This window comes from Lissotriton vulgaris, chromosome 4_1 (genome assembly GCF_964263255.1).
Source record: "Lissotriton vulgaris chromosome 4_1, aLisVul1.2, whole genome shotgun sequence".
Classification (NCBI taxonomy): Eukaryota; Metazoa; Chordata; class Amphibia; order Caudata; family Salamandridae; genus Lissotriton; species Lissotriton vulgaris.
The window spans coordinates 319,262,915-319,284,213 of record NC_141691.1 but is presented as its reverse complement, the minus strand read 5'-3'; the positions used below and the strand labels follow the sequence as shown (position 1 = coordinate 319,284,213).

Genomic DNA, 21,299 nt, shown 5'->3' with positions numbered 1-21,299 from the left:
GTCCAATGGCTCACTCTCCATCTCTTGCAACACCTGCCTCAAAGGCGACCTCTCCTGTGGTCTTGTAGGAGAGATATTCACTGACTGCGAGCCCCGCTCCCTGGATCTCCGCTGATCCGTCGACGGTGGCTGTTTCGACGCCGAGCACCGAGCAGATAGACGCTCTCTCGACGTCGACCGTGATCCTCGACGCCGACCTCAAGTGTCGATGACTGTCCTTCGACATAGAGCATCTCGCCGTTGAAGGGTGCCTGCTCGATGACGACGGAAGCTGCTACGACGCCGACCGCCGATGCTCTGGCGGCGACGGAGGGTGCCTCGACGTCGAATGCCGCTTGTCCAAATGAGACGGAGGCTGACTCGACCTCGAACGCCATTGACAAGGCGTCGACGTGGGCTGCTTCGGCGTCGATGTGTCGGCAGAGGCTCCCTAGACGTCGAACGACCACGACTAGTCCTCGACGGAGGTTGTCTCGACGCCGAACGCCGGTGGCCAGGCGTCAACGGAGAATGCCTCGACGTCACAGCATGACGATGCTGCTTCGACGCCGGTTGGCTCGCCGTCGAGCTCTTCTGCTTCAACGTCGACTGCTTCTTCGACGCCGATCCCGCCGAAGGTGAACAAGTCGGGGCTTCTTTCGACGTCGACCGCGCCCTCCGACTTTTCTGCTTCTTGGGAGATCTTCCTCTCTCAGAAAGTCCATTAACTCGAATTCTCTCTCGGTGTTTGAGAGTTCTGGATGTTAAAACCTGGCAGTGTTCACAGGTTTTCGAAGAATGAGAGTCTGGTAGGCACAGGATACACACTGAATGAGTGTCAGTCTTGGCCATCTTCCTTCCACATAAAGGGCATTTGTCAAAGAGGGAAGGCATTTTGACAGAAAAAACACCTTTTTTAAGCCTAAAAAAGGTAGTAGTAGCACCCTAGGTCTAAAAGACGTCGAATGAAAGCAGAAATTGTAGATTAACAAGAACATTTTTTGACAGAAAGTCAAAAAGATAGGGAGCTGTTTCACCAGGGTCCTGACTGAAGGAGCCGGAAAGAACAACTGACCTAACTGTCACCCCTGAGGCATGATGGGAAGCCTGAGGTCAGGGCTGCCTAAAAGGCACGGTGAAAGTTTTCGTTGAAAATGGTTTCATTTTCTATGCTATTGTTTTACAATGCAGCCTGAGGGCTAACAATGTCTATTTATAAGCAATTTTAAGGATTTATGAGTGGTTTTACTCATTAAAACACAAAGTTCAAGGGATATTTGACCTAATGTGTTTTTTGTTTCCTTACTAATTGCAGTACATGTACATGTGTTTACATTGTTTTAGCCTCAGTTTTGGAGCTGTATTGGTGTGGGAAAAATAATATATGTACGTACATATATGTGGTGCGAGATATATGTGTTTTTACATATATATTTTTATATTGTTTCCGGGGTCCCGCACATGGGCGGGAATATTCAGTGCTTATGACTTTGATGAGGATCCCCTGGAAGAGAAAGGATGTATACCTTGAGCCTTACACCAGATGCAAAATCTCTTCCATTTTAAAGAGTACGTTTGTTGGTGCTATCCGCCCGTGCTCGAGCCAGGAGGGCTCTACAGTCTGGCGGAATATTCACCTTCTGAAGTTCTCTGAACTCAGGAGCCAAGCCGCTAATTTGAGAGAGGCTAGAAGACTTGCTGGTTGCTCTTTGTGAGGAGAGATGGGAACTGTTCCAAGGGGATCGGCGGCTTCAGAGATAGGCGGTGGAGTACCATGAACCAATGTTGGCGTGGCCAAGTTGGGGCTTTCAGAATGAGTGTACAAGGCTCCGCCATCAACTTTCTGAGGACCCTGGGAATCATTGGGAATGGTGGAAAGGCGTATGCAAAGACATTGCTCCATGCGATCGAAAATGCATTCCCTAGGGACCCTTTCTGGGGATGCCAACTTGTAAAGTGTGGGCATTTGGAGTTTGATCTTGTGGCGAACAGGTCGATCCGAGGAGTGCCCCATTAGGAGAAGATTTGGTTGAGGATTCCTAGATCCAGTTCCCATTCGTGAGATGTTGTCCTCTGTCTGCTTAATGAGTCGGCGAGTACATTTTCCATGCCTGGGACGTACTACGCCCGAAGAGATATATTGTGTCCAATTAACCAGTTCCAGATTTTCTACGACTCGTGAGAGAGTGTTAGAGTCCCTCCCTGTTTGTTGAGGTAGCGCATCGTCGTAGTGTTGTCCGTACGGACGAGCACAAGGGAATTTTTGAAGTAAGGCTTGAAGGGCGAGGAAGACCACCCGCAGTTCCAGGAGATTCATATGGAGCTCTTTTTCTAAGTGAGACCTTTTGCGGCTTATCTATAGTTCTTGGAGGAAAGCTCCCCAACCTTCCAAGGAGGCGTCTGTTGTGATGATATGTGGTGCCGCTGGAAGCAGGATTGGTAAGCCCTGGGAACAGACATCCACCATTGCAGGGCCGTGACCATTTGAGGAGTTACTTTTATGAGATCGTCGAAGGACCCTGTGCATTGGATCCATTGCTTTGAGAGTGCCTCCTGGAGGGGGCGCTTTTGGAGATGGCAGTGAGGTATCAAGAGGATACATGATGACATCATCCCTAGTAGGGATTTGAAAAGGCTGACATTAAGGCCCTCTTTGAAGCCACAAGAATAGCCAGTTGTAAACGCTTGTTCTTTCTCTATTGCGATGGGAAGTCTTTCTTTAGTCGTGTGTCTAGGGGTGCCCCTAGGAAGATGATGCGCTGAGAAGGTAGAAGGACTGATTTCTCCAAAATGAGTGTTAGTCCTAAATGATTGAAAAGCTGCAGACAGGCGTTGGAAGACCTGGACGCGCCTTCTAAGGATGGAGCCTTGATCAGCCAGTCGTCCAGATATGGAAAGACTTGGTGATGGTGCTGTCTGAGATATGCAGCTACTGGGGAAATTCACTTTGGAAAGATGCGAGCTGCAGACTTGAGCCCGAAGGGCAGGACGCGAAATTGAAAGTGTCTGCCTGCCACAGCAAACCTTAAATATTTTTTGTGATTTCTGTGAATTGGTATATGGAAGTAAGCGTCCTCAAGGTCCAGGGACGTCATGTAATCTTCCTCCTCTAAGAGTTGTAAAACCTCTTGGATCGTCACCATGCGAAACAACTGCTTCTTCAGGAATTTGTTGAGGGTCCTGAGGTCCAAAATCGGTCTCCACTTCTTCTCTTTTTTCCGAATTAAAAAGAAGCGGCAATAAAATCCCTTCCCCCGTTGAGACCGAGGGACTTTCTCGATCGCCCCTTTCTGGAGCATAAGAGAGACTTCTTGGAGAAGCAGCTGTAGATTTTTGTGAAGCATAGGGCGTGGAGGAATATGTATAAATTCTAGAGAATGGCCGAATTGAACCAATTGTAGGACCCAACGTGGTGATCTTCTTCCAGTTTTTTAAGAAATGGGAAATCTTTACTCCAATTTTTGATGATGGAAATGGATCTGGGACTGGCTGAATAGAAAGGTCATTGTCTACGTCTGTTTTTTCGCTGGCCTTTCCCGCAAAAGGACCACTTTCCATGGGAAGATTGTTGGCTATGTTGTTGGCGCTGCTGGTACTGAGATCGACTCTGGTTTGAAGAATATGAAGATCGGTATTGGTAGTTCCCTCTATAAGAGGACTTTCCTCTACGCCTGGATCCACGAAAGGACTGGTTTCTGTACTGGAGAGTGCCCAATGCTCTAGCAGTATCTGTGTCCTTTTTTATATTCAGCAGCGCTTCATCAATCTTCGAGCCAAAGAGTAATTGGCCATCGAAGGGCATATCCAATAATTTCGTTTGTATCTCAGGACGAAAGGAAGTTGGCCTTAGCCAACCTTGTCGTATAACAAGAGTACCGCTCCAGCCAGTTGGCGAAATCTTGTTGTAGCAATATCCATTGCACAGTATTATTTCCGATGCCGATGTTTCACCCTCTAGTAATACCTTTTTTACCTCTTGTTTCGATTCGCTAGGCAGCTCAGATAGATATGGGGCGATATCTGCCCATAGTTGTCTATTGTAGTGCCCCAAAAGCGCTAAAGCCTTGACCGCTTTCACCGTCACTGCAGACATTGAGGAGAAACGCTTTCCATTGTTGTCCAACCTCCTGCCTTCCTTATCAGGAGGTGCTGATAACGAGGCAGAAGGATTCTTTGAGTTCTTCTAAGCCGCCTGTGTAACGACTGAATCTTGTTTGGGGTGCCCTATTAAACAGGCCGGTGTAGTATCAGGTGCCCTATACTTTTTATCCAAACGAGGTACAGAGGAAGGGTTCTGCATGACTTTAACACCCTGCTCCCACAGGTAATCAATAATGGGGATAGATCTTCGTGATCTTGTAGTTGGCTCCTTAAAGTTATATAAGAAGCAGTCTTGTTCTTGAGAGACCATTGGTATCTTGAACCGTTGAGCGGCCCTTTCAAGTACATATGGAACCCTCCAATGTCCCCTGGTGGTGAATCTATGGGCGCAGGCACTGGAGACACGGTAGAGGGAATAATATAGTTCTCCTAGTCATCGTGGATAGATTGAGTATCTTGCCTCCCTCTTCCTGCTGTTGTTCTTCTTCCTCTTCCTCATCAGTAGTCGGAGGATGTGGTATATCAAACCATTCCGGCTGTATGTTCAAAGGTGGAGGTTGTGGTCTTGGTGCAGGAGATACTGTGGGAGGTGGAGGAGCAGGTGACTCCGGAAACCTCTGTTTATAGTCCTGTATAAGGTACCGCAAGTCAGTAACCAATGAGGCCGGAAGGCAAACCATAGGAGGAGGTGGTGGATGATATTCCTCCTCCTATCGCACAAGTTACTACTTGTGTAACGATATATCTGTAAGAGACATTAGTTAGTGATAGATTCCTTACCTTAGAATATCCCCAGGCTTCAGACTGGATCCGGAAACTTTTGCGTAGCAATACCCCTGCGCGCTGGTAGGAGTCGTCTGCGGCTCCGCGTCCGTCGTCGGAGTCGTGAGCGCCGGGATGACGTCGTCGGAGTATATAGACGGCGCCCATGCGCGCTGACGTCAGTTCTGATAACACAGCTTTTCCGCGCCAGATACGCAGAGCCATGATAGAACTAACACTGGTGCCATGAAACTAGGGCCCTGAAAGGGGATGACCTTAACCCTAAATATCGGTTCGCAGAACGGGGAGGATGGGAGGGCGGTAAGGAATCTATCACTAACTAATGTCTCTTACAGATATATCGTTACACAAGTAGTAACTTGTGCATCTGAAAGAGACACGTTAGTGATAGATTCCTTACCTTAGAATAGATACCCCAGCAATACCAACCCCGGTGGTGGGTCTGCGAACCAATATCACACCAGAAAGTCCTGGAGGACGGAACGGCCAAAGAAGCCATCCCTCCGGACTTGACTGTCCAGGCAGTAGTGTCTTGCGAACGTGTGCAGCGAGGCCCACGTGGCTGCCTGACAGATGTCCTGCAGGGGGACACCGCGGCCAGGGCAGTTGTCGTTTCCGTGGCCCGAGTGGAGTGAGCCCGCAATCCAGCTGGGGGCTCCTTCCTCGCCATGGAGTAGCATGCTTGGATGCACAAGATGATCCACCTGGAGATGGTCCTCTTGTGCACAGCCTTTCCCTTCTTCGCGCCCACGTAACCAACGAAGAGTTGGTCATCCACCCGGAATTGGCGAGTGCGATCCAGGTAGTAGGAGAGCGCACGTTTTGGATCCAGACGGTGGAGCCTCTCCTCTTCTTTCGAGGGATGCGGAGGCGGAAAGAAGGTGGGCAAAGTGATGGACTGCCCGATGTGGAAGGCCGTGACAACCTTGGGCAGGAAGGAAGGTCGTGTACGTAACACCACCTTATCAGGATGAACAGACAGGAAAGGTGGAGAAGAAGAAAGAGCCTGGAGCTCACTCACCCTCCTGGCAGAGGTGATGGCAACCAGGAAAGCCGTCTTTAGAGTAAGGAGACGAAGAGGGCAGTTATGAAGTGGCTCAAAGGGAGCACACATCAGATAGGTGAGAACCAGATTCAAGTCCCACTGGGGCATCACGAAGGGGACAGGAGGAAACATGTGCGTGATGCCCTTCAGAAATCTACTCACAATAGGGGACTTGAATAAAGAAGGCTGATCTGGTAGCCTCAAGAAGGCTGAAAGAGCAGAAAGGTACCCTTTAAGAGTGCCCAGAGCAGAGCCCTGCTGGGCAAGGGAAAGAAGAAAGAGCAGCACTTCCGAAAGGGGTGCAGAGAGAGGATCCACAGCCTTTGCTGTGCACCATGCCACAAATCTGTTCCACCGGCAGGCGTATACCGACTTTGTGGAGGGACGCCTGGCTGCCAGAATGATATCACAGACTTCGGGAGGCAAGTCAAATGGCCTCAACTGCCGCCGCTCAATCTCCAAGCTTGTAGGTGGAGACTGGACAGGTTCGGGTGCAGGACCGTCCCCTGCTGCTGCGACAGAAGGTCCTCCCGAAGAGGCAGACGAATCGGGGGATCGACTGACATGCTGAGTAGCTCGGGATACCAGTATCTTCGTGCCCAGTCCGGAGCCACAAGGACGACCGGGGCCCGGTCGCGCCTGATCTTCTTCAGCACTCTGGGCAGAAGTGGTATAGGCGGAAAGGCGTACAACAGACCGCAGCTCCACTCGCGACGAAAAGCGTCTCCGAGCGAGTGCCGCCTTGGAAATTCCAACGCGCAGAACTGCTGACATTGCGCGTTCTCTTCTGTGGCGAATAGATCTAACCAAGGCTCTCCCCACTGTCGAAAGAGACCTTGCGCCACGTCCGAGTTCAGACGCCATTCGTGATCCATCATGCACCGGCGGCTGAGTTCGTCCGCCCTGGCATTCAGAGAGCCTGCCAGGTGTTGAACCACCAGGGTCATGCCCTGATGTTCCAGCCACTGCCAGAGGCGCAGAGCCTCCTGGCAAAGGGTCCACGACCCCACACCGCCCTGTTTGTTGCAGTACCACATGGCGGTGGTGTTGTCGGTGAACACTTGCACCACGCTCCCCCTGACAGAGGGGAGGAATGCCTTCAGTGCAAGACGAATCGCCCGCAGCTCCAGAATGTTGATGTGGAGCCGGGACTCCGCCGGAGACCAGAGGCCTCTGATCTCCGCCTCTCCCATGTGGCCTCCCCAGCCCTGGAGGGACGCGTCCGTCACAACTACGTGCTCCGGCTGGGGTAGGGAGAGGGGTCTGCCACTGACCCAGTCGCGGTCCGTGAGCCACCACTGCAGTTGCTTCGCAGTGCCCTCCGAGATCAGGACATGATCGGACAGGTTGCCCTGATGCTGGGCCCACTGAAACTTCAGGTCCCACTGCAGAGCCCGCATCCGCCACCTGGCGTGACGCACCAGAAGGATGCAGGAGGCCATCAGTCCCAGAAGCCGCAGCGTCAACCTGACCGAGACCCGGGATAACGGCCTGAAGACAGGAATCAGAGCCTGAATATCCCGAACCCGCTGCTCGGGTGGGTAAACCCGAAACTGCGCCGAGTCGAGAACCGCTCCGATGAAAAGGAGCTTCTGAGAGGGACACAGGTGTGACTTCGGCACATTGATGGAGAACCCCAGCAAGTGCAGGAGATCGGCCGTAGTCTGGAGGTGGCTGACGACTGTCTGGGGCGAGCCCGCCTTCAACAACCAGTCGTCGAGGTAGGGGAAGACTGACACCCCTTGCCTGCGCAGATGGGCTGCGACCACCGCCATCACCTTCGTGAACACCCGTGGGGCTCTGGTAAGGCCGAAGGGGAGCACGGTAAACTGAAAGTGCTCTAGGCCTACCGTGAACCGCAGGTAACGCCGGTGGGCCGGCAGGACGGGGATGTGGAAATAGGCGTCCTGCAAGTCCAACGCTACCATCCAGTCTCCTGGGTCCAGGGCAGCCAGGACCTGAGCCAAAGTGAGCATCTTGAACTTCTCCGTCCGGAGGAAGCCGTTGACGTTCCGCAGATCCAAGATAGGGCGTAGGCCCCCTTTGCCCTTCTTGGGTACCAGAAAGTAGTGGGAGTAACATCCACGTCCTACTTCTGGCCCAGGAACGCGCTCGATGGCCCCCTTGGCCAAGAGGGCCGAAACTTCCTCTCGCAGAAGTCGCAAGTGATCCCCCGACACACGGTGGTATTGAGGTGGCATGGATGGAGGGGAAGACTCGAAGGGGAGGGAGAAACCCCTTCGGACAATTTGCAGCACCCACCTGTCCGAAGTGACTGTGTGCCAGTGGGAGAGGTGATGGCGAACCCTGCCTCCCACAGGCGTCACATGGGCCTGAAAACTCGGACTAGGAAGGTTTTGAGGCGGGGGCTGCTGAGGGAGGTGTGGACTGGCCTCGCCGCTGACCCCGACCACCGCCGCGGCGGTTCCCACGTCCGCCACCGCGCTGCTGGAGATTTTGCGGCGTGTGGCTGGCGGTCCGTGGTGGGGCGCCCCTTCCGTGGCCACGAAAGGAGCGAAAGGCACCCGATTGTTGGCGTGGGGCCGTAAGGCCCAAGGACTTGGCCGTGGCCCTGGAGTCCTTGAAACGTTCCAGCGCATGGTCTGCCTTGTCGCCGAAGAGGCGACGGCCATCAAACGGCATGTCCAGGAGTGTGGCCTGGACATCGGCCGAGAAGTTGGCGGACCTCAACCAGGCGTGGCGTCGAACCGCCACCGTCGTTGCCATCGCCCTGCCCAGTGAGTCCGTGGTATCCAGCCCACACCGGATAGAAAAGCGTGCCGCATCTCGGCCGTCCGCAAGGGTTTGGCTGAGTTTAGCCCTGACCTCCTCAGGGCATTGTGGCAGCACCTCCGCAACCGTGTCCCACAGAGTGTGGGTGTAGCAGCCCAAGAGACAGTTGGTGTTTACTGACCGTAGCCCTAGGCTCACAGACGAGAAGACCTTCTTCCCGAACTGCTCGTATCTCTTGGATTCCCTGTCGGGCGGGGCCGACGGGAATGCGGTCTGGGAGTTGGAGGCCTGGATGACCAGACTCTCGGGGGTGGGGTGGGTGGACAAAAAGCAAGGGTCGCCCGGGGCCGGGCGGTAGCGTCTGGCCACGTTCCTGTCCACAGGGGGGCCTGTGGCGGGCTTGGACCAAGTGCCCAGAAGAACGTCACACAAGGCCTCATTGAACGGCAGGAGGGGCTCCGCGGAGCCGGACTGCTGTTTGAGGACCTCAGTGAGGAGATTAGTCCTCACGGCCGCGACGGGGAGCTGAAGGTTTAAGGCCTTAGCTGCCTTCGTCAACACTACACTGTAAGCAGAACCCGCCTCCGAAGCCACAGTCGGGGGCGATGTAAATCCAGTGTCTGGCGAGGTGTCAATACCACTGGCCTCCCCAAGCTCATATGTCCAGTCCTCATTCGACTGGCAATCCCGTGCCAGAGGGTCCTCGGACCCCTCCCATTGTTCCTCGTCACCCGGCTCCTGGAGACCAGGATGAACAGCCAGGGCCTCCTGGTGGAGATAGAAGTCTCCGAAGGCCGACGGAATCGGCGCCCAGCGGCGCCGCTCCGACTCCTGAGGAGGACCGTAGGAAACATTGGGGGCGGCAACCACATCGGCCGCCGGGGACGACACCTGAGGGGACGGCGCCGGCGAGGTCGTAGGGTCGACCGGCGGGGTCCCGGATCCGGAGCCGGATCCAGCGAGGTCGTGCGGCGCCGGGACCGAAGCCGCCAGCGGCGCCGGGGCCGAAGCACCCGACGTCGTCGGGGCCGAAGCGCCCGACCCGGAAGGACCTCCAGACGGAGCCGATCGGCCCGAAGGTGCCACGGGAACCGACTGAGGAGGGAGGGCCCTCATGGCCATGAGGTACCGCTCGACCTCCTCCTGCGACGCGCCGTGCCCAGGGACCCGAAGGTGTGGGGCAGGCGGCGACGCTTGCGACTCCCGCGGAGCCGCGTGGGCGGTGTCGCCCGAGTCCCCGGTCGCATCGTGCGAGCGACGGGGCGGGTCGGAGGATCGATGGCGTCGCTCCGACCTCTCATGCCTCTTACCTGAGGACTTGGAACCGGACGATCGGTGACCACTCCCGGAACGTCGATGACTCCGACCTCGCGACCTGTCCCTCGACCTCCCGTGGGACCGGGACCGGGACCTGGAGCGGCGCGGGGCCGACTGCCTCAGCTCGAGACGCTTGCGGGACCGCTCCCGCCTAGCCTTCGACGTCAGGGCCCGGCAGTCGTCACAGGTTCGATCGTCGTGGTCGAGGCCTAAGCACTTCAGGCACCGGCGATGGGGGTCCGTGACCGACATGAGTCGGCCGCACTTCGAGCAAGGCTTGAACCCGGGCATCCCTGGCACCGATAGTCGAGAATCGACTAATTAGAGGATCAAAAAGATCAAAAAAGTTTTCAGTCAAAAAGTGACTGGGGGTAGAGCTTCTTCCGGATCTGCGCTAGCTGGCGCGGAAAAAAGAAGAACTGACGTCAGCGCGCATGGGCGCCGTCTATATACTCCGACGACGTCATCCCGGCGCTCACGACGCCGACGACGGACGCGGAGCCGCAGACGACGCCTACCAGCGCGCAGGGGTATTGCTACGCAAAAGTTTCCGGATCCAGTCTGACGCCTGGGGATATTCTAAGGTAAGGAATCTATCACTAACGTGTCTCTTTCAGATCTCTTCTTCATCTGAACTTTGAGATTCAACATGAAGCTCCAAAGGGCTTGTAGCCGTCGGAAACATGTCCCCTTCATCTGAATCCTCCTCCTGAAGAAGACATGCGGGAGGTAGTGCTTGGACTCTGCTTGGCGATGTTAAAGCCGGTGTCAGAACCTTTTTCGTAATCTTCAGGTGCACACATGTGGTTTGTGGACTAGAATCTATCATCGTCGACGAGCCGGTCGATGGTGTGGTCGTTGACGGTGAAGTGTCAACAGGTGTCATAGCCAGAGGAGTCGTCGTCAACGGGGTCATCGTCGACAGTGGAGACATCACTGAAGCCTTCGTCGACGGCGTCTTCGTCGACAGTATCCTCGTCGACGGTGCTTTCGTCGACAAAGTCTTTGTCATCGGCGGTGTCGACGACGATGGTGCCTTAGTCATCGAGGTCGTCGTCGATGCCGTCGACGGCGAGTCCAGCGTCGACGGAAGCTTCGACGTCGATGGTGCTTTCTTGATGGACGATGACAATGACGATGATGCCGTCGACGTAGAAACTGTCGTCGATGTTGAAACATATGAAGCAGATGACATCGCTCTCCTCGACTATGAAGACGTCGTCGACGATACCGTCGTCGATGGAGTCGGAACAGACTTTTTGAAGGTGTGAACTTCCTGAGAGGAAACCTTCACAAAAGTTGCCTTGGAGAGAGCCTCTGAAGACTTTTTGACGTCTTCTTTTGAGGAGGAGCTGTAGGGCTAGGGGAAGCCACCCGTGGTCTCTTTAGAGAAGATTTTGAAGAGACAGAAGAACCTTCATTTTCCTCAGAAGATTCAAGGTGGTCCCTGTCTTTTAGCCTCTGTAGCCAAATTAAAAGGCGTCCCTCACGATCCTCGAGGGTTTTAGTGGAAAAGGTCAGACATACCTTACAGTCTTTGGCAGCATGGTCAGGATAAAGGCAATACAGGCAATCTTTATGCTGGTCATCAATATGCAGCCTCTTCTTTCCACATGAACCACAGGATCACAGATGAAAACAGAACAAAATGTTCAAGAACACTGGAAACCAGTTGTGAAGAAAAAACTGAGCAGAGCTCAGAGGAGACTCCCTTAGCACAACGTGCGGTAGAAAATCTGAGGGACTGAGGCTCCTTCCAGGAGGGTTCTAGAGGGAGGTGACAGCTGATTTGCTCTTTTCTAGAGTTTGGTCCTTTCTACAAAAGGACATGGATATGTTACTAATGTGAGGCCTTTAGGCCTATTTATCTATAGGTCTATGGGACATTACTTTATTTATGTACCGGGGACTCCCATTCCGACGACGGGGAATGATTCAGGCATGTGAATCTATGGAAGACACCCCTAATACTGGATAATCTCTGTAAATTTGACAATGTCTCGATAGATAAAGAAGATAAGTGTGGTTGGCTGTTAAGGGGAGTCTGTGCCTGAACGGGCAACCTTTCTATGGTGTGTGCATTTGAAGGAATATGCTACTTACCAGTATGCATCTGTTCTTGGCATGTAGGGCTGCTGACATTCATATCTGTGCATAGATCGCCGCCTAGTGTTGGGTCCGGATGATTGCACATTGTTGTCCTGGAAGAGTCTTCGAAGTATCACGATATAGATGGCTCCTCCCCTGGACTACAGTGCGCATGGGCATCCTCTCCATCCTCAGATTGTTTTTCGCCATTGTGGCAGAGATGGAGTGTAATACTGAAAGTGATGACCATGTCTGAAAATGATTCTGAGAGCTACAGCTGCGACAGGCACCGGGGAGGAGGGTGGGCGATATGAATGTCAGCAGCCTTACATGCCAAGAACAGATGCATACTGGTAAGTAGCATATTCCGTTCGAGGCATGTGGGCTGCTGAATTCATATCTGTGCATAGAATAAATAGCAGTTACCTCCTTACCGGCGGGTACCCGTGCCAGCTGCAGCAGCCTGAAAGAGAGTTCTGAGAACAGCCTGTCCTACAGCAGCTTGCTGTTTGGAGTGTACATCTACACAGTAGTGTTTTGTAAATGTATGTATGCTGGACCATGTGGCTGCTCTACATATATCTTCTAGAGGAATGGTACCCAGGAAAGCCATGGAAGCCCCTAACTTGCGTGTGGAATGCGCTCTAGGGGGAACTGTTAATGTGCGCTTAGCCTTCTGATAACAGATCTGGATGCATTTAACAATCCACCTGGCTATACCTGACTTGGAGATGGGGTTGCCTTTATGTTGTGGAGAGAAGGCAACGAACAGTTGTTTAGTTTTCGAAAGTCTTTTGTCCTGTCGATGTAATACAGGAGAGCCCTTTTGACATCTAAGGTGTGCAGTGCTCTGCCTGCCACTGAGTCGGGGTTAGGAAAGAAAACTGGCAGTTCTATGTTTTGGTTAAGGTGGAACTGCGAAACCACCTTTGGCATGAATTTAGGGTTGTGCGAAGCACCACCCTATTTGCATGAATTTGCAGGTAGGGTTCTTGAATTGTGAGGGCTTGCAGCTCACTGACCCTCCGCAGCGATGTAATAGCTATTAGGAAGGCCACCTTCCAGGTAAGAAACTGTATTTCACAGGAATGGAGTGGCTCAAAGGGTGGCCCCATGAGTCCGGTGTGATCGATATTTAGGTTCCAGACTGGTGAAGGAGGGTGTCTGGGAGGGATTACTCTTTTAAGTCCTTCCAAAAAGGCTTTAATGGCAGGCACCCTGAAAACGGAAAGGTGCTGCCTGTTTTGAAGGTAAGCGGCTATGGCCGCCAAATGTATCCGGATTGAACTGTATGCCAGGTTGCATTGGTACAGATGCAAAGGGTGGCCCCATGAGTCTGGTGAGAACGATATTTAGGTTCCAGACTGGTGAAGGAAGGTGTCTGGGAGGGATTACTCTTTTAAGTCCTTCCAAAAAGGCTTTAATGGCAGGCACCCTGAAAACGGAAAGGTGCTGCCTGTTTTGAAGGTAAGCGGCTATGGCCGCCAAATGTATCCTGATTGAACTGTATGCCAGGTTGCATTGGTACAGATGCAATAAGTAACATATTATGTTTTGCGTAGATGCGTCCAACGGATTAATGTCATTGTTGGAGCAGTAAATAACAAACCGCTTCCATTTGGCTGCATAGCAGGCCCTGGTAGTGGGTCGTCTTGCCTCCTTGATGATGTTCATACACTCAGGAGGCAAGTTCAGGTATCCAAACTCTATGACCTCAGGAGCCAAATCGCAAGGTTCAACTGTTGGGGATCTGGGTGCTGAATGTCACCATGGCTCTGAGTGAGGAGGCTGGGAGTGAGGCGCAGCCGTTGGTGAGGCACCACTGAAAGTTCCAGGAACGTGGTGTACCAAGCTTGCCGTGCCCACGTTGGAGCAACCAGGATGAGCGTCATGGAGTGCTGTCGTAGTTGCGCGCCACCAGAGGTATGAGGGGGCTGGCGGAAAAGCGTACGCAAATCTGCCTGACCAGTTCATCCATATCGCATTGCCCTGAGACTGCGGGTGTGGGAACCTGGCGACGAAGTTTGGGCATTTTGCTTTCTCGCTTGTGGCGAAGAGGTCGATGTCTGGATGACCCCACTGCTGGAAGTATGGATGGAGTACTGACGGGTGGATCTCCCACTCGTGCATCTGATGACTGTGCCTGCTGAGCAGGTCCGCCATCTGGTTGTCGACACCCGGGAGATGCTCCGCCATGAGGAAGATGTTCCTCTGAATGGCCCACTTCCACATGCTCTGGGCTAGGTGAGACAGCTGCGGGGAGTGCGTGCCTCCCTGCTTCTGGATGTAATACATGGGGGTCATGTTGTCCGTCCGGACCAATACGACCTTGTTGCACAGGTGCAACTTGAATGCCTTCAGTGCCATGAAGATTGCCATCAACTCCAACACATTGATATGCATCTTCTGCTGTTGTGACGTCCAGAGTCCCTGCACCGTGACATGGAGAACATGCGCTCCCCAACCCTGGAGAGAAGCGTCCGTCGTTAGTACTATCTGTGGAACAGGCTCTTGGAACGGTCGTCCCCTGCAAAGGTTTTGTGGATTCCACCAATGCAGAGAGTTGTAAGCACGACCGGTCACCAACACTAGGTCTTTCAGATGGCCATGAGCCTGGTTCCACTGTCGGGCTAAGCATTCTTGAAGGGGACGCATGTGCAGTCTCGCGTGTGTGACTATGAATATGCAGGATGCCATCATACCGATCAGTTGCATGAACACCTGCGCTGGGAGGGATCGCTGAGGTTTGAACCTCCGAATGAGCAGCTGCATGCTGTTGACCCTGGCAGAGTTCGGCTACGCTGTGGCCGACTGAGTGTTTAGTGTTGCCCCTAGGTACTGTTGCATATGGGCTGGCTGCAGGTGAGACTTCGCGTAGTTGAGTGAGAACCCCAGACTGTGTAGGAGGTGAACGGTCCGCGACATATCGCGGCCGCACTGCTTGGCTGAACTGGCCTGAACCAGCCAGTCGTCCAGGTAGGGATACACGTGAACACCTTGCCTGCGAAGGTGCGCTGCCACAGTCGCTAAGCACTTGGTGAAGACCCTGGGAGCAGTAGTGACCCCGAACGGCAGAACCTTGAACTGGTAATGCTGATTGTTGATAGTGAACCTGAGATATTTTTTGTGACTTGGGTGAATGGGAATGTGGAAATATGCATCCTTGAGGTCCAGGGTGGCTAGGAAGTCGCCCTGACGGAGCAGCGGCAGGACCTGTTGTAAGGTTAGCATGTGAAAGTGCTCTGAAAGGATGTATTGGTTGAGGGGTCTGAGGTCTAGAATGAGCCGCAGGGACCCGTCCTTTTTTGGAATCAAGAAGTACAGAGAGTACACCCCTGTACCCTGCTCTTCTACAGGCACGAGTTCTATGGCTCCATTTTGCAGCATGGAGAGTACTTCTTGCTGCAATAAGTGCGTGTGCTCTGCGGACATAGGACGGTACCTTGGGGGGGGGGGGGTCTTCGGGGGGGGGGGGGGGGGGGGGGGTGGAGGTCAGTTCTAGACAATAGCCGTACCGGATAAGTTGTCTCACCCACCTGTCTGTTGTAATGTCTTCCCAGAGTGGCAGGAACTGCTGGAGTCTTCCCCTGACAGGTGTTAGTTGGTCGGGGGGCAGTGACAAGAAGTCACTGTTTGTTGGGAGCGGAGGATCTGGCGTTGTTATTGCCGCGTCCTCTCCCCTTGGCGCTGTTCCCACGGTATCCACCCCTGGTGTTTTTCGTGTAGGTAGATTGCGTATTGCCCTTGGCGTACTGGGAATGCTGTAGAGCCTGTCCTCTTGTGGCTCCCCTGTTACCGGAGCGACGAAAGGAAGTGCCCGAAACTGCTGGGACTGCAGAGCCCCCATGGATTTCGCCGTCTCAGTGTCTTTTTCATTTTCTCAAGTGTTGTGTCAACCACCGGTCCAAACAGGAAGTCTGGGTTGACCGGCTGATTGAGAAGAGTAATTTGGATTTCGGATTTAAACCCTGAGATGCGCAGCCATGCATGGCGCCGCAGCATCACGCTAGTATTAATTGCCCTTGCCGCTGTGTCTGCTGCGTCCAGTGCGCATTTGATTGACGTATTGGAGACCAATTTCCCCTCTTGTATAACCATTTCTGCACCTTCTCTGTACATATCAGGCATGTGCTGCACTAACTGTTCTAGTGTGTCGTAGTGCGCCCTGTCGTATCTAGCCAACAGGGCCTGTGTATTGGCTATTCTCCAAATGTTAGCGGCTTGCGCTGCCACACGCTTTCCAGACGCTTCAAAGATCTTTGACTCTTTGTCCGGAGGGGGAGCGTCACCACTGCGTGCATTAGCCACCACGAGGGAGTCCAAGGGGAGCTGGCCTTTGATATAGGTGGGGTCCACTGGGGCAGGCCTGTATTTCTTGTCGATCCGGGGGTTGATAACCCTGGCTTTTGTTGGCTCCTTGAAAATATCCGTTGCATGCTTGAGGACCCCTTTAAGCATGGGTAGAGTCTTAGTGGAGCGTTCAGATGTGGAGAAGGTGTCAAATAAGAAATCCTCATCCACTGGCTCGGCATGCATGTCGACGTCATGGTTAAGAGCTGCACGCTCAATCAATGCATTAAATGCCGCAGTGTCCTCAGTTGGAGATGGTTTAACATTGTAGGACTGGGAGTCCGGAGCTGTATGAGGGTCATCAGGGTCATCGCCTTGATCCCCTGTCCCTGACCATTGATGCGAGTCATCCTGATCAGTGTCTGTGTGGTAAGAGTAGGCCATTTGGCCATAGTCTGCATTCAAGTCCTCCTCACTCTGTGCTGGAGAATGAGACATGTGTTGCGAATAGTCCTGAACTGGTTAAAAAAGAACAGGAGAGGAAGATGAGACCATCTTCTTTTTGAGGGGAATCCTGTAACCTTCCAAGGGATGTTCAGGCGCGATCTTCCGCTTGTGGACGGTAAGCCTGCCTGTCTCCGAGTCAATAAAGAGTTTAGCCTGGTTGTCATAAGAACGCTCGTGATAGACCTGTTCGTTTGTGGACTTGGCGGACACCTTCGACGTCTTGGAAGCCTCGGCGGGTTCATGGCGTTCGAGATGCTTTGGGCGGGCCGTAGGCGGAAGCCCAAACTTTATTTGTGCTGAGCCTGGAGGTTTCGAGCTTGAAGTGGCTGATTCGGGTCTTTTCGACACCTGTGTAGGCCGCTCGCTTGACCGCGTCGAATCGAGCTCCCGGCGCGTGGCGCACCCATCCTTGGGCGTCAACGGCACTTTCGGGGCATCCTTGGTCGTGGGTTCAGCGCGTTTTCCAAGCACAGCCTTGAGTCCAGACAGGTTTGGCTCAAGACTTTTTTTCGACGGAAGGTCTTTGCTCTTCTCACCATGTTTGGTCGTCGACGCCGAGCCCTTCGAGGCGACGTGCTTGCTGGTCGAGGCCTGCTTCAATGACCTAGCCTTGGAGCCGACGGGCATCTTCGACGCCGAAGGATCGTCGACAGCCTTTGAGGGAACGTGCGTCGACGTCGAACCGACCACCATCTTGAGTAGTTTCGGTTTCGACTCCGCCTGTTTCGGTTTCGATTTCGTAGAATCGACCGATGGCTCCTTGGAAAGGGTCTTGGCCTGCCTTTGGCGCAGGGCTGTAGACCGTGTGGAAGGATCTTGGCTAAGGCCTTTCAGCGATGCCTCGACTGGAGCCGGAGGGGGCGGAATGTTAGTGATAGGCCCCGTAACTGCGGGCGGGCTCGGCTCTCCACTGGAGTCGTCATAGACTGCCTCAACGGCCTCATCGTCGTCCCCTACCTCGACGACGTCTTGGTCGTGGACGTATTCTTCTGCTTGCTCGTCCACTTCGAAGTTGGAGTCCTGCTCCGACGCCGGTTCAGACATTTCTTCGGGAACGTCTTCCTCTTCTTCTTCCTCATCATGGAAGACTTCCTCGTCTCCGGCATCGAAGATGTTCGCAGGTGCTGGGGCCGACTGTTGGGCCGACTGCCTCGCCGCACGTCGAAGTTTAATAGTTTTCTTCAAACGGAACTTCGAGCAGGCGAAACATTTTGACTCGTCGTGGTCGCGGGACAAACATGTATTGCACACTGGGTGCACATCTAAATTGGAGTATTTTGAATTACAAACGGGGCACCGCTTGAACGGGGTCCGTTCCTTCGTCGATGTAGTCTGGGCCTGTGTTGTCGAAACAAATTCCGTCTTTCGACGTCGATTGAAGAACTCGAAAGGGACAGGCACCGAACGATACAATACCGACGCTGTGAAAGCCTTTTGGCCTTAGGAGTGAAAAGAATACAAGTTTTTGGAACTGGAGTCGAGATAAGCACATCCGAACCCAATGGCGGAAAAAAACAATCTGAGGATGGAGAGGATGCCCATGCGCACTGTAGTCCAGGGGAGGAGCCACCTATCTCGTGATACTTCGAAGACTCTTCCAGGACAACAATGTGCAATCATCCGGACCCAACACTAGGCGGTGATCTATGCACAGATATGAATTCAGCAGCCCACATGCCTCGAACATATCAATTCTCAATTGTCATTTTACTCCATCACAATCTTTGCAGTCTCATAAGATGCCATTTAATGCATCTAAGAGATCAAGAGAACATACAAAGGACGGGGTTCTTTCAGAAGGTAGTGTCTGGACTATCCATCCCTTTCAGGTCAAGACAATTGAAAAACACTTTGTATTTAGAAAGACCCTCAAAATAACTCTTTTTCTTTAACAGGGCTTCTCCATTCTCTCCTTCCGACATATACGGTGTAATATATTTGTGGACTCTGCTTTAGCATTATCAAGACTTTGTGGAAGCCATGCAGTTAATTTAATAAAACAGCAAATGCAGCCCCTGAGCATTAGTTCAAAATAGACTAGTATTTTCAATCCGCAATTGGACTTTATGAAATAAACAACATACATGTTACTTCCTCACAAAATGTGCGTGCACAAATAATGGGCACTTCCACACAACAAAACAGTATATTAACTGCTCTAATACACTAGTGTTCATAATTACCGGTCTGGCTGTCCATATCAGTGGGCGAGGCCCCTCCCCAAGACCACCTCTTCTGTCTTTGTTCCAGACGCTGGCTGCGCTCCAAAGTACGACGAAGTACTGCTTCACTGCGTTCCTGTTAGAATAGAACCTGTGTGTTAAAACAGTGTAGGAAATATGGATTTTCTGCATGGTTATCACAGATTTTTCACATCTTAATGTATCCTATAGTATTGCAGGCTATAAAACTCTGTGCTGCTAACTAGGAGGAAAGTGCCCGAGCTTCCCCTTTAGAAATGGTTGAACTGGATTAGTCCTAATGAACAAGTTACCACTTTTTCTGGTAGGGATTAACTAGCTGCAGAATCCTCAACTTTTGAATATTCCCCAGATGTCGGACTGAATTAGGAAACCTTTTCAGCATTACCTGTGAGCGCCGGAAGGCAGCACCTTGTGGATCTGCACGGATGCCGTTCTGCTGCAGAAATGATGTGTGGGGCCTATATAGGGACCACTCCCATGAGCTGAAGTTCATTTATTTTATGTCTGACCACCAGAAGAAGAGCCCCAAAAGCATATTGGTAGACAGTGTCTCAATTCCTGGACTTGGGATCTAATCAATAGAGTTTTGTCACTGAACAGGAAGGAGTGAAAGGTCACTAAGGAATCTGTGGCTAGACCGAGACTCTACTGGAAATAGCGTTATAGAAGGCAAGTAACTTTTTCTCCAAATAGAGACTTCTAGCCTAAGGTTCCTCACCATTAGAATAGATACTAAAGGAACACTTATTCGGAGGAGGGTCTGTGAATCGGCAAACCAAAGAGTTTTGCAAGACCGAGTGGGCAAAATGTCCCTCTCAGCGAACCAGACTGTCCATGCAATAGTGCTTTATAAACATATAGAGTTAAGTCCATGTGGCCACCTGGAAAATGTACAGGACATGGGCTTCATGTGCCAATGCAGTGGTAGAAGCTTTGGACCTGGTGGAATGATCACAGAGTGCTTCTGGACTGCTTTTTGGAAAATTGGTAGCAGATCCTAATGCAAAGCCCAATCCAGCTGGAGATGGTTCTCTTCTCCACTGCCTTGCCTTTTGTCGCTCTAGAGACCCCCATAAAGAGCTGATGGGCCTTCTGGAGTCTTTGATACAATCCATGTAGAAGCTAAGCCCTTTCGGGGGGTCCAAGTGATGGAGTCTTTCCTCCTCCTTAAAGATGTGAGGTGGAGCATAAAACGCTGGCTGAGTGATGGTTTGACTCACATGAAACAGCATTACAACTTTCGTCAGGAAAGATGCCAGAGTTCCCAGAACCAGTTTGTCTGGGAAGGACGGACGTGTATGGTGAATTGACACAAAGAGCCTGAGACTCACTCACACATTGAGGTGATGGCGATGAGGAACATACATTTGATAGGAAGGAGCCCTAAAGGACAGCTGTGAAGTGCACATCAGGTAAGTCAGGACTAGAATAAGGTCCCATTTAATATGACAATAGGAAATGAGGAACAATATGCAGTAACCCTTGCACAAACCGAGCTGATCTGGCAATCATACGAAGTCCAAGAGGGCCAAAAGATAATCTTTAACTGTGTCCACAGAAAAGTCTTGCCGGGCAAGAGACAGAACAAATGAAAGAACATTAGATAACTGAACCTGAAGGGGGTACAATCTGGAGTGTGTCACACCAAATCACAAATTTGTTCCAAACACCAGTGTATAGAGTTGACAGACACCTGGCTTCTAAGATGATGATGTGTGTATGGCTGTTGAGGACTTGCTCTGCCGGCCACTAGATGTAGGCAGTAAAGCTGTGTACTTTTGGCATGACTTCCTCTTAATAAAAACGATGTAATCATAAAATATTGAAGGCCAGCCACAGACATTCTCGAGGTAGAGGGCAGCAAATTTGAGGGATCCAAGGAGTTTGAGACCTGAGGGAGGTGATCATAGATAAAATACTTTACTATACACCGATCCGGTCGCATGTCTCTGGGTGGACTGACTCATTTCTGACCCCATGCGTATTTGTAGAGGTACACATCAGGGATGCCCGCTCTCCACAATCCACTCTGCCCTAGCACTGGAGCCCCTCACCTACATTATCAGACAAAGACCTACGTTTTCGTCAGCGTCCCCTGGCTATTTCACTATATGCTGACAATATGGTGGTGTAGACCCAGGTGCTAACCTTAATCCGAAGGTGCACAAATACATTAGATTTGAATGGTACTCTCGCCTGGGCATTAACTGGTCCAAATCAGTTATTTTCCCCGCAGACTCCCGCCACCGTGC

The 21,299-nt window shown here is 52.2% G+C and overlaps 1 protein-coding gene across 16 annotated transcripts in view; it reads right to left on the bottom strand.

Moving 5' to 3' along the window:
* The window catches only part of MAP7D3 (MAP7 domain containing 3), a 1,137,171-nt gene that overhangs the window by 854,038 nt on the left and 261,834 nt on the right, over nt 1-21,299 (bottom strand). For all 16 annotated transcript variants that reach the window (XM_086918652.1, XM_086918653.1, XM_086918658.1 and 13 more), the window contains exon 5: nt 19,027-19,141. In XM_086918652.1, coding sequence (XP_086774778.1) covers nt 19,027-19,141 — 115 coding nt within the window. The remainder of the gene's footprint in view (nt 1-19,026; nt 19,142-21,299) is intronic.